This window comes from Gloeophyllum trabeum (assembly GCF_000344685.1).
Source record: "Gloeophyllum trabeum ATCC 11539 unplaced genomic scaffold GLOTRscaffold_00004, whole genome shotgun sequence".
Lineage (NCBI taxonomy): Eukaryota > Fungi > Basidiomycota > Agaricomycetes > Gloeophyllales > Gloeophyllaceae > Gloeophyllum > Gloeophyllum trabeum.
Window position 1 is genome coordinate 675,686 of NW_006920413.1, and position 12,108 is coordinate 687,793.

The 12,108-nt window shown below is 53.6% G+C and overlaps 3 protein-coding genes across 3 annotated transcripts; 1 reads left to right on the plus strand and 2 right to left on the minus strand.

The window, feature by feature from the left end:
- Positions 1-295: 295 nt before the first annotated feature.
- GLOTRDRAFT_73474 (RhoGAP-domain-containing protein) lies at positions 296-5,378 on the minus strand (the record flags this gene model as incomplete). Its single annotated transcript, XM_007865966.1, has 12 exons — positions 296-411; positions 473-534; positions 587-911; positions 959-1,072; positions 1,122-1,220; positions 1,270-1,886; positions 1,955-2,247; positions 2,305-2,656; positions 2,921-3,490; positions 3,755-4,404; positions 4,703-5,117; positions 5,236-5,378. 12 exons carry the CDS (start codon positions 5,376-5,378, stop codon positions 296-298), a joined length of 3,756 nt encoding a protein of 1,251 aa, XP_007864157.1.
- A 2,053-nt stretch (positions 5,379-7,431) lies between these two features.
- GLOTRDRAFT_73477 (chromatin associated protein KTI12) lies at positions 7,432-8,576 on the plus strand. The gene is made up of 5 exons (XM_007865967.1): positions 7,432-7,620; positions 7,670-7,830; positions 7,891-7,970; positions 8,020-8,182; positions 8,241-8,576. The coding sequence occupies exons 1-5, from the start codon at positions 7,449-7,451 to the stop codon at positions 8,562-8,564; spliced, it is 900 nt and encodes a 299-aa protein (XP_007864158.1). The 5' UTR covers positions 7,432-7,448; the 3' UTR covers positions 8,565-8,576.
- Positions 8,577-8,799: 223 nt separating this feature from the next.
- On the minus strand, positions 8,800-11,846 carry GLOTRDRAFT_127372 (uncharacterized protein; the record flags this gene model as incomplete). Its single annotated transcript, XM_007865968.1, has 16 exons — positions 8,800-8,833; positions 8,888-8,962; positions 9,019-9,198; positions 9,252-9,379; positions 9,431-9,953; positions 10,008-10,033; positions 10,081-10,197; positions 10,251-10,322; positions 10,381-10,663; positions 10,721-10,773; positions 10,833-11,075; positions 11,127-11,362; positions 11,418-11,574; positions 11,627-11,658; positions 11,740-11,762; positions 11,818-11,846. The coding sequence occupies 16 exons, from the start codon at positions 11,844-11,846 to the stop codon at positions 8,800-8,802; spliced, it is 2,211 nt and encodes a 736-aa protein (XP_007864159.1).
- Positions 11,847-12,108: the final 262 nt, after the last annotated feature.

Genomic DNA, 12,108 nt, shown 5'->3' on the forward strand with positions numbered 1-12,108 from the left:
TCCCCAAACATCTATTTGATCAGAGAGCTCGAGATTATTACAACCTCCGACAACTGAGGCAGGTGATTTATAATAATAAAGATACTATACATCCACTAACGACATCCAGTATGCAACGAGGGTATCTGGTGATGCAATCGCAGCTCAAGCCACGGGAATATGAGAGATCATTCATCATGAACCAACCGAAAAAGAACGTATACAGTAGGTCTAATGCAAAGGGCAGGGGCGCATGAGGGTCCGAGGACCCTAGAAGGCAATCAGGGAGAAAGAGTTCAATCTCGCAGGTGAGGAACTAGCTGAAACTCGCGAACACAGCCGGGGCATTCTCAACCAGCCACTCTACAGACATGGCCTTCGCCCCCATGTCGCTGAATTCCGCGCTAGGATCAGACGATCGCATCAAAGTGGCTGAAACATAGGATATTGAGCAACAAGCCCCATGTAGTACAGCATGATGGAGTTGACTTACGACCGAAGACGACACCTATATTCCTCGCACTCATGAGGTTCACCTCGCTGTGTTCCATCACGCTAGAGAGATGTCAGATACACAGATACAGCGGAATTGCTTGTTGGCACTCACCGGTGGAGATGAAGCATCAGCATCTTCAATGTCTCAAAATGCTCATGAGGCAACTGGGCAAGTAGATCCGTTACCACTTCCAACTTCTTCTCGGGATCGCGAATACCAGCAGCAGCAACGAACTCGTCGTGGAGCGAATATGTAAGTAAGGGATTGGGTAATGATCGGAAGTAGCTCTTCAGGACAGAGGTGACAGAGCATATATCGTTGAAGCGATCAGAATCTCGAAGGTCAAAAGAGTAGTCCCCTTTCTCAAATAGCTGCGTGATCATCTTCGATTGCCCGGATCCTCCGGTTTTGCGGTAAATTCCTTCGAGGTCCAGGGCTACAAAGAAGTCAGATGGGGCGGAGACAATCAAGCGGACCCCGTACCACTTGCTTCCACAGCTGCTATGCATTTCTCTACAATGATCGGCACAGACCGTTCACCATCTTTAGAGTCTGCTTGAACTTGTTCTATTAAATCTCGTCCGAACATCGATGGTGCTAAAGAACAGTAAGTGTACAGCCGAAATATACAGGTCTAGAAACTTACGAAGAGGGGCGATCTGAGCGGCGGGTTCCTCGGAAGACTTCATGTTACACGACGTCTGAACATGACGAACACAACGTGGATGCACAGATATGTTGCAATCTTGGATTCCCGTCAGTAAACTTGCCTCGGAACATCTGATCGCACGCACTAGAGCATCGATGTTGAGATCCAAACATCTTATCCCCGCAATGATCGCAGCGAGCAAAGCGTAGAGTACTGAGCGGTACGAAGTTATGCACGACACGTCCGTTACCCCGATTCGACTCAGCATCGGTTGACGCTGAGATAGCTTCTTTATTAACCTTGGAACCAGGCCATTTAAATTTACCAGGCTTCAAGGTCGAATGCTGTGGTGTTTCGGGGATATCAATCGTACTTATCTTCACCATACTATCGTCCGAAAGCGTCGACGATGTCGTGATAGACGTGGTCATCGTGCCTCCGGCTGTCCTAGGACGATCAAAGGAGCTGCTCTTCTTCTCGCGAACTGCAGGTGGTGCAGTAGCTTCGGACGTCACGGACTCCATCTGGCGAATGTACTGGTGATTGAGCTGCGCCAACTCTTCATTCCGAGCGCTAAGGGAAGCGGTCTCTTCCATGAACTGCTCTCGGAGAGCTTTGAGTTCAGCAATTTCACGGTTCAAAGCCTCCTTCTGCTCCGTAAGAGGCACCAGTTCACGAGCATACTGGCTCTTGATGTTGTCAAATCGCACTGAGAGAGTTCTGCTCATTGGGCTATCCCCAGTCACGTCCAGCTTGGGAGAGCTGAGGTCCGGAGAGCTATAAAAGGCGTCAGTGTCAGACTGTAGGTGCATGGAGGAAAACAGGTATACCTTTTAGAGGCCGAGAGCTCTTCCACCTCCGCCAAGGTAAGATCTCTCTCCACCTTAAGCTTCGAAACGTCGCGCTCCAGGCCACTGAGATTGTTTGACAACTGTTCAGACAGTTGCCGCTGCATCTCCGCTCGCTTGCTCTCGCTTGTGATGGCGGAGAGCCGAGCTGCCTGCCCTGAAAGCAATACCCGAAGGCGAGTCACTTCGGATTCAGCCTCTCGTCTGGCTTTCACCTCCCGGTCGTATTCCGCCTGGGCAACCGTCAAGCCATCCATGTACTGCTGACTTGCCCGCTGTTAGGATTTTCATTTTAGCATCAGGTATTGATACTGAGCCAGAGTACCGCGTACCTGAATATTATTCAGTTTGCCCTTGAGTGTCGACTGCTCTGTCTTTTTCTGCTCCAAAACCTTGTAGATCGCTTCCACGAACTCTTTGTCCAATTTTACATGAGATGCGTTGCGCTCATTGGCATCCAACAAGACCTCTTGCAGCCTACGGGTCACCAACTCCTCACTTTCTCGGGCAATCTTCACTGGTTCAACGCCGGGTACTGTCAGAGTCATACGAGGATTGCCATGGCCCGCTTCGGCAGACTCCGTGGACAACGATGATCTCGACTCAAGACCAATGGATTGCGAGTAGTACCCGGACTCTGAGGATGACCGGGCTCGAGTGGGTGAAGGTTGCGAAACGGACCGTCTCTCCAGGGATAAACGCTCGCCGTTGACTAGGTGTGAATTGGAATCAGATATGGACCGTTTCCCTTGAGGCCCAGACGACCACGACGAAACCGAAGAGTTGGGCGAGTGTCCGGGCCGTTTGACGGACTCGGGAACAGGGCTTTGCTTCTTCCTGTCGTCTTCTGATACGTTAGCTGGTGAAGGTGATGGAGAAGTGGAGGACGACAATGGTTCCCGGAAACTCGCGAAGGACGATTTATTCGTGGGCGTCTTGGTCAGCGACGAATCGAGGAACGAAGAGCTCGCAGCAGTAGGCGGCGGTGTCGGCGCAGAAAGCGATTTCCCATCCTCTTCAGCAAGCTTCGACAAAGGCTCTGACGACCTAGACGACCCCTCAATCGACTTGAGCAGGTCCGAAAAATCGAAATCCGGCATGTTCATCGAGATCCTGATCGGCGGTAGCGCAGGCGCAATGAAGGTCGTGGTGCTCATCCGCTGTTGCACGGGCTCTTCCTCATCGTCGGAAACCGACCCTTCAGCACTCGTAGTACGCGAGATATCTCCCGGCACCCGAGAAGTAGTATCGACATGCAGTGGCTCGACACTCGGGCGGGCGCTGGGCTTATCCTTCGCGTCCTTCGGCGGCAGCGCGGGCGGCACGTCATCAGCATCGTCCTGCTCGCCACCCCTAGGACCCGAGTCGCCCTCCGCCTCCGTATCCGTCCCGCTCTCCACGCCATGCGGCACGTCCACACGATGCGAGGGCGAAGCGGGCGACGTCGGGCGCGAGCGATCCGAAAATCGCGACGTGGGCCTGTCGAGCAAGTCCATGTCGAGAGTCGACGGCGACAGCCTACCGCCACTCCCCGCCGTCGACGGTCGTACGTCGAACGACCGCTGCGGTCGTATGTTTGCATGATGCGCCCCGAGACCTGGGGACATGCGTCCGTGCTCGTGAGCGGCAGCACGCGCCACACCTGCCGACACCTGCCCGAGACTGTTAGTCCGCGGCGGAACCCGCTCCAAAGTTATGCTGGACTTCAACGGCGGTCGCATTGGATCGGGTCTAGGACTTTCGTATGAAGTAGAGGGGGCAGCTGTGGACGCCGCCCGCGACCGGCCATACTGATCCACGTTGCGGTCTATGGCAGAAGAGATTTGAGAATTGCCGTTCACGGAGGGGTGGGAGGTATCGTAGTCGTTGAAGTATTCTCTAAGTGGGGATGGTGTACGAGGTGAATCGCGTCCATGAGACGGTTGTGGCTCTGACCGAGCGGAATGTCCTGGCGGGGTGATTGTATGCGTGGATGTGGTCGGGGAAGAGGTACCTGATGTCGGTGGGGGACTGGTGGTAAACTGCGATAACCCAAGGCCAGGATTGATGGAGCGTCGTTTGTCCGCCCGAGAACTACCTTTATTAGGCACATTCAGACCTTGAATATTAGCACTCAAGTCGGCGTCGATACTGATATCAACTGGGAGAGCGGAGTCGTCACGACTCTTCCTACGTTGAAGCAAGCTGCCTGGGCCGTTGGATATGGATGGCAGAGGGAGAGAATCCATTCGGGTCCTCGCGGAGGTGGGTGTAGTGGCAGACAAAGATCCGGATCGTCCGGGCGTACTAGGGCTAGGGCTAGCTTCAGCGGAGGGCCGACGCGACACAGATGGCGACGCTGACTTCGACTGGTACGATTCAGCATGGGCGTCCGGAGGCGCAACCGTGACCGAGAAGGGCACCGGCGAACCCCTCCCATGACCATTGCTATGCTGGCTCGAGGATGACGGATAGCCCTGCTCCTGTGCCTTTTGTACGTCCGTCAGAGATCTTAATGAACCCCTCTTGGAAGAAGTACGCTCGGGCACGGAAGTCAAGACTCGGTCCTGGGCGGTCTGAGGTCTATATGGTGAGCTGGACGAGGGTGGGGTGAAAGGCCGGGTCTGCGACGAGGGACCAGCCTGACGACAGTAGAATCGAAAATCAGCATATACCTGATATACTTGCAAGACAATCATCAATTATACTCACCCTATTATCTCTGTCTCTATTGCGCTGCTCCTCCTGAACACGCTCCTTCAAAGTCGCGGGACTATCTCCCGCCAACCTCTCCAGCTCCTGCCTCGCCCGCTGCAACTCCCGTTCCCTCTCCCGCTGCTGCTCCTTCTTCCGCTCCGCATGCCGCCGATTCCGCGCCACGCGCTCGTTGTGACATTTCATACAGTATATACCCTGGCTCGTCTTCGCAAACACCATGTCGTCAATCAAGTTTTTGCAGATGCGGCACTTGAAGCAATGTGCGTGATACGCGTCGTCGCCGGTCATGATGGCCTCGTCGAGGATGGGGAGGTGGCAGACATTACAATTGTACGAGCAGTTGGAGCATATTGGGGAGCCGTCGGAGAGGAGGAGGAGGTTCGTGTCGGCGTTGACCTGGTTGCCGCACTTGGCGCATTTGAAGCATTGGACGTGGAAGAAGGATTGTCTGGGGTCATGGAAGTGTATAAATACAAGAATAGTGATTTATGAAAGTGATGATAAAGTTGAGCTTCCTGATCGTGGAACAAAGGCTGTGGAAGTAAGGACGTGGAACGTTCACTCACCCAAAGGCCACGACCACTCCTCCACTGTCATTCACCACCGACTTGTGACATCCCGGACACATGCTATTCTCACTTACATTGGAGGTGTCGGGGAACGATGCGGAGGCGCTGGAATGGCCATTGGCAACGGCGGCGGCGCTCATCGGGACTTGGGGGCAGGGAAACGAGGTAGCGCAAGAATAGTGACGGTCGATCAGGATAAATTAGGGAAATACAGCCAGCTTACAGACGCCCGTGCGCGATAGTCTAGCTTGTCGTGCACGTCGAACTCTGGGGTGGGATTTACTGGGGGGGGGCCGTCGGGAGGTGAGGGGGAAGATCAGAATGCGCGTTCGGAATAGGGGTGACTGCGCTCGCTGGCGGCCGGAGGTCGGGCGCGTCGGCGACGGAGACGACGCGTAGAACGGTGCTCACGACGAGCGGCAGGACGGTCCAGAGCCGCCAAGGTGCAAGAAAGCGAAGGCAACCAGATTTTGGTCCCGGCTTGCGATGGCGTTCTGCCAACACGGTCGATACCCTGTCACGTGGCGACCACTTCCCGTTGGTAGAAACAGACTACAGCCACACTTTACTTACCCTTCGACTTGTCCTCTGTCGCGGCCGTCGTCGCTGTCGCTGCAGCGCTGCCGGTGTCGAGAACGTTGCGGATGTATCGTCGGTCGACGATGTGCTTTGGGACTTTTGATAGGCTCGGGAACGTCGGCAGCGTTTGGTACTACGGCAATGGGCGCTTCCCCTTGGCTTCTTTCTTCTCAGTCTATCCAGGATCCAGGCCTGGCACAGTCAGCAGAGCATTAATGTTCTGTCCCTTGACCAGGCTACACGTGTTGACCCCACAACACCTCATCAAACCGACGTAGAGGCCTACTGAGCAACTACTGAGGGCTCGAGCGTATGCATTTCAACTATTGGCGAACAGCCACGCAACGCGACTGTTTCTCTGATTGTTCCACGTTTACTGCCGTCGCGCTGTCCAACACATACGTTAACAGAGGATTATCTGCATTGCCTAGCAGTGCTGCATCAGCTGCATCCGTCACCCGCCACGATGTGGCGTCCATCAAGCTACCAAACATCACCGGTGAATCTCATTTGCTCTCCGTTCCGTACAATATGAACCAGTGAATTGGCTCTCACTCTGTTCGGGTCATGTTGAACTTGAAGCTTGATCTCCTGCGTCATGGGAAGCCGGCTCGTTTTGGTCGGTGCCTGTCGAGGAGCGTTCCTTGGTCCCGTTCGATCACCCGCTAAATGAAGGGTACCCCCGGTCTCTACATATCCAGGATTCAAATCAACCGTAATTCGTCTGGCATATTCATGGGGACTGGGCACTCGCGATGACAGTCATACAGTGTCCCGGAAAGCCTACACTCGCTCCCGCGGGCGGTGTTGCGGTGGCGATGATCATCATCTGTCCTCTTGCTGCTTGTCAATCCAATAATACCTCTCCATCGTCGTAATCCGTACGCAGAGCCGGGGATCGCTGATGCACCTATTATTGTTCCACCCTCGTCAGGGGACCGTTACTCTGTATAAACCAGACTCGTGTCTGATATACCGTGGTCTCAGTCTATTTCAATCGAAGCCGCTCTCATTTGACAGTCCTATATGAAACCTTGAGTCATAGCTGACTTTGTATAACCGACTCCACCTGTGTCTTGGGATCGTGCGCTATCGTGAACGTCGTGCAGACTGCCTAGGGTGTAATACACTATGGACCCACAACCCCACGTTTGCGGAAAACCTGCCCTAAACTGGCTCGTGCACTCGCCGCCGACCCCTATATAAACCAGTAACGCGCATTTCCGTTCCCCATCTCTTGTGCTCGGGCATGTACTGTCGCCAGTGAGGTCCTTACCGAGGCACAGTCTTTTGCTGATTGCAAATTACACATCCGAACACGTCCTTTGGCTTCGGCCTCAGGCAATTTTTGGAAAACCCTCTCCGGGTTGCGCGATTGTATCTTGGAGACGCGAGTTCCAGGAGTCAGTTGACTTTATGGCTGCCGTGGTTCCAAAATACTGCTTACGTGCATGAGTTGAGGGGTGTGTTTTGTCTTGGAACTGTATAGGAGGCTAGGTAAATGTATAGACTATAAAAATGCTCTCCTTTGCGCTTTGTTCTGCCACTGCAGTGTGTGATGGAAACAAACTCCTGGCTTACAACTTGCATCTTGATTCTGCCTTCCTGCTTGTTGTGAAATTCATGCATGAATGGCTTTGATCACGATTTCAGGATATCCGTGCTCTGGGAAGTCTCGCCGAGCTGCTCAACTGAAGACGCACTTCGAAAAGCTGCTGGAAGATGCATCGTACACAGGCCCGAAGCTGAAAGTCACTGTCCTATCTGATGATAGCCTGAACATCGACCGCAGCGCATATGACAGTGTGTACCCAGCGCTCTGCTGTTTCAAACGACCTGACCAAACGACTAGGCAGTCGCTCAGAAAAGCCAGCTCGAGGGGCGCTATTCACCGCCATGCAGCGGGAGATGGGTCAGGACACGATCCTCATCGTCGATTCATTAAATAACATCAAGGGATTCCGGTACCAAATGTACTGCGCCGGGCGGGAGCTGAAGCTCAGGATGTGTACTGTGCGTATGTCTCTTTGGCTTGATGGGGGTGCGAGTGAGATGACGCTGGACAGGAAGTAGGTGTATGTCGTCGCGCCGCCTGAGACGTGCAAGAATTGGAACGAGGAGCGACAGGATGGAAGGAAATACGCACCCGAGACGTATGGCAGTTCGACCGTCCCGTGTATGTGGAACTGACGACGAGCACAGGCTCGATAACCTCATTATGCGCTACGAAGAGCCATCGTCGATGGTCCGCTGGGACTCGCCACTCTTCACTGTAACTTGGGAGGACGAGGACGTGCCCGCCAGCGAGATCTGGAAAGCCGTTACGGAGGGGATCGTGAAGCCGCCGAATGTAGGGACGCAGTCGGTACGCTTTTCCCCTCACGATTTTACTAGCGGCCGGTCTGAAGAAGGACGTCTGCTAGGTCCCCAAAGCACCAACAGATGCCTTGCACGTCCTCGAGAGCGTCACAACGCAGATGGTCTCCGCGATCATGAGCGCCCAATCGATGAACCCGTCCGTCGGCGGCCCAGTCACCTTAACCCTCTCGCCCATTCTCAAGCCTCGCCTCGTCCTGCCCGCACGGAACGTGACGCTCTCAGAGCTTCAGCGCCTGAAGCGCCAGTTCGTTACGGTGCATAAGAAGGCGATGGTCATCGGGACGACGGAGAAGGGGCAGGTCGAGTTTGGAGAGGAGGGGGTAGCGGACAAATTTGTACAGTATTTAGAAGAGAATTTCAGACCTTGAAGTGCGCGCTCATATCTTGACCCGGGCATATTAACTATCTGCCTACTAAATGCTATAATAGCGTTGTCTGTTTCGCAATTCGGTCCAAAGCCTGTCTATCGTAAGCATACATCTGCGGGTATATCATCTGTGTAATGCGTGATTCGTCCAAGCATCATAATCGTCTCTCGCTCCCAACCAACAAGCCATTTCCACACAGCGAGCCCTCGAGAGCCAAAAACCATCTGTACAAGTCCTACATCCTTATGGCCCGCCAGAAAGACGCATACCTGTCGAGCCATCAGTCACGGTCTTTCCACTGATACAAGTAACCAAGTACGCACATATTCACTCTATCGATGGGCGCCTTCGACCCTCTGGTGGAAATGATGGTGACCGTAAAGCCGTTCCTCTTAAATCTTCAATCGGACGCGCAATCAGACAGGAGTCTAACGGTCAAGGTCAGGCAACTTACACTTCGCGGTACCACGGCTTCTTCCCCGCGGACCGCCACAGCACGATCCCACCGGGCGCAAGCGCGCGATGGAGCTCTCGCACTTCCTCTTCTACTTCCTTCGATCCTGGCGCGAACCAGTCTAAGTGGTCCATGATGACTGCGCGAGTTAACGAAGCAGGGGACAGCCCGTGGAGCACGCTTGGGGAATGTGAGGATAAGGCAAACCAAGGGCGAGGGAGAGGGGCACGCACTTGACGAGGGAGTCCGTATGGAGACGGAAGGCATCCATGGCTTCGCACCCGTTCGCTTTCAGCGCTTCAAAGCCAGCCCGTGTGAGATATGCTGGACACGAATCCCGCGTGTAGTGGCCCAGGAGGCACTGGGAGAACGCATTCAATCGACCCTCAAATGAATACTCCGAACCACTCACAAGTAGGTAGAAGTAAGCTCCATCTTTAAGGGAATACGTCGAAGTAATCGAATCAAAGGTATCCCGGACAAACTCGTACGCAGACCCATCTTCGAGCAGCATCTTCCTCTGGTTCATGGGCACCCCAAGTGCGTTCCAGCAGAATATCGGGTTCTTCAAGAGGGCCACCACCACGGGGTTGAGTAGCACAGGCCTGATTTTCTCCTTCCATATCTTGTCTTGTTCTTGTAAACTCTGGGCTCTGCATAGACGCTCCACATCTTCAGTGAGCCCGGTGATACGAAATAGAAAGCGGGCAAAGCGTAGCGCGATCCCGCTGTACCCGTGGCGGTAGAACGAAGACGAGAATGCATCATCGTTCAATCGCCAGAATTGATAGGCGCTGGATGAGAGGTAGGGGGATATGGTGGATGAGAGCAGGGAGGAGAAGTTGGGGTGTCTGCCCGACCCGAACATGGCGAAGAAGTCATCAAAGTTTAGCGAATGGAGGGCGGCTAGTTTAAGCTCGAACAGGTGGCCTTGGCTGTACAGGAGAACAGTGTTAGTCTATGGTTACGTTGAAGAAAGTCAATCGTACCAAGGGTTCATGTCCACGCAATGTATCTACAGAGCATGAGTTGGGTCTTCCTCGACAAAGGCACGCCGCTTACTCTCTTCGGTTTGGCATTGATAGCATAATGTAGTGCATTATCCCCGGCCGAGGTGATAATTAGCATCGAGTCGTCACGCGAGAGCTTGAGGTATTTCATGTCCTCTACTGGGTCTTCCTAGGTGGCCCTGAGAACGCAGGTCTCTTGGCACAGACAGAGCCGGTACGTACCCAAGTGAAGGAATACATGAACGTCCGGAACTCTTTGTGTACAGGGTGTTCATAATAAGGTAACCGCCAGGGCTTAGGTGCGATGTATTGAGAGATAATCACGGGCAGCACGAATACATTGCAAGCTCACCATCTTGATTTGGTAGTGGAATGAACTCAGCGGTGGGGTGATATTCACAACCGTGTCCAACCTGGAGGTGCTGCTTTCCGTCGTTTCGTTGGCCAGGGGAATGGCGGGCTCTCCGATCTCAAGCGAGGGTATATGCTCGGATTCCTTGATAGGGTTGGCCGCCATGAGCGATCGAGGTGACGGTGAGCAATTCCCGACTGTGTTCCCGCCTTCGACTTCGAACGCGTGGCAGAAGGCGGAGACGTCGCAGGAACGTGAGCGTCCGAGCCACATGTAGTATGGGCTACGACAGGAAATTATGGTAAGATATCGTGAGAGTTCTAGAGATAAAAGACCATACATCCTGACGATGAACGGCAGCACGAAGCGGTTCCGACCATTGTAGCTCTTGACCTGAATCAATGCTTGTAAGACAAACATACCAGAGCGGGAAAGGCACACCTTGGACTCACAGTACCAAACTTGTACTCCAGGTAGTCACGACGATGGGGAGAAAGCGAGACATGATCAAAGTCGAACCAGATCTGCCAGAACCACCGGCTAAGCCAGCCACATTCCTTGCTGACCCCTCCAATCGCCTTGTCGTGTAGCGAGGGTTGTTTGCCGGAGGTATAGAAGTCCACTACCCCGATGAGGCCGTCCTCAGGGGACAGGACGTAGTCAATCCGATCTATCAGGGTATAGAAACTCGGAATCTGACAAGGATCACTTAGCATAGCATTTCCTGCTGAAAGAATATCGCTTACCATGGAAAGTGAATAGCTCAGGGTGACGAAGCCGACACTTCCCTTGGGATCGGCGCCCTCCCATTCCGGTAAATGGAACTCGCTCGCGTCTTGGCACAGGACCGTGACGTTCGTCCAGCCTCGCTTCTTGAACCGCTTGCGGGCCACTTCCAACAAGGGCTCGCAAAGATCGATGAGATAGACCGCGTCGAACGAGGAGATTGGGAAGTATTGATCCATCGCCTCGATGTTATAACCTTGATGTGCAAGAATTTAGATCAGCCTCGGGTGTACGATTATGGCGGTACTTACCTGTCCCACCGCCAATGTCCACCCACACTAACCGTTTCTTCGGGTGCTTTTGACGCAGAAGACGCAGGTGTGCAGCGGAGAGACTTAACATTGTCTCCCGACCCCGAAGCAGGCCGTTTCGAGTGGCGTCATACACTTCCGCCTGGCCCTCATAAAACTTCGCCGCAGTCAGCGGGTGAAGATGGATAATAGAAGATATTCCTACTAACCTTATCCAGTCGGGCTCTCTGGTCGGAAGTGCCTATGGGCCGCAGAAAACAGTGCCACACAAATTTGAGTTGAGGCCTGAAACTATAGTACAGTGCTCGCAGCGCATATATACAGAGCGGAACTGTGACGACCCATCTGCGTCGACAAAGATAAGAAAACAAACAAAAGGGAGACTGAGCGATGTGCTCACGAATAGAAAGGGTATTCAGGGAAAGCCATCCCAGTGGGCAGTCGCTCCAGTGAGGACGACTAAGGACGAAATTTTGGGATTATGCATCTCTTTAAGACTTTCAGTTACTTCAGGGGTTCCTACCAGCACTGGCAGTAATATCGATCGTAGGCGGATAAGATGGACGTGGAGGACGTCAGTAAGTCGAACGTTCGTCGCAACAATGCCGTTCCCGGATGCACAGGCGGCAGTTGAAGGGGCACCCTCAACGAACGTGGTGGAGAAGAGAGGCCATCCAGCATCGTGACAGTC

Bases quoted from the DNA above. Each gene is read 5' to 3' on its own strand.
- GLOTRDRAFT_73477 (XM_007865967.1), top strand. From the start codon at position 7,449: ATGGCTTTGATCACGATTTCAGGATATCCGTGCTCTGGGAAGTCTCGC. The intron at 7,621-7,669 runs GTGTGTACCCAG...CCAAACGACTAG, and splicing joins CGACCGCAGCGCATATGACA to GCAGTCGCTCAGAAAAGCCA. The intron at 8,183-8,240 runs GTACGCTTTTCC...GACGTCTGCTAG, and splicing joins CGAATGTAGGGACGCAGTCG to GTCCCCAAAGCACCAACAGA.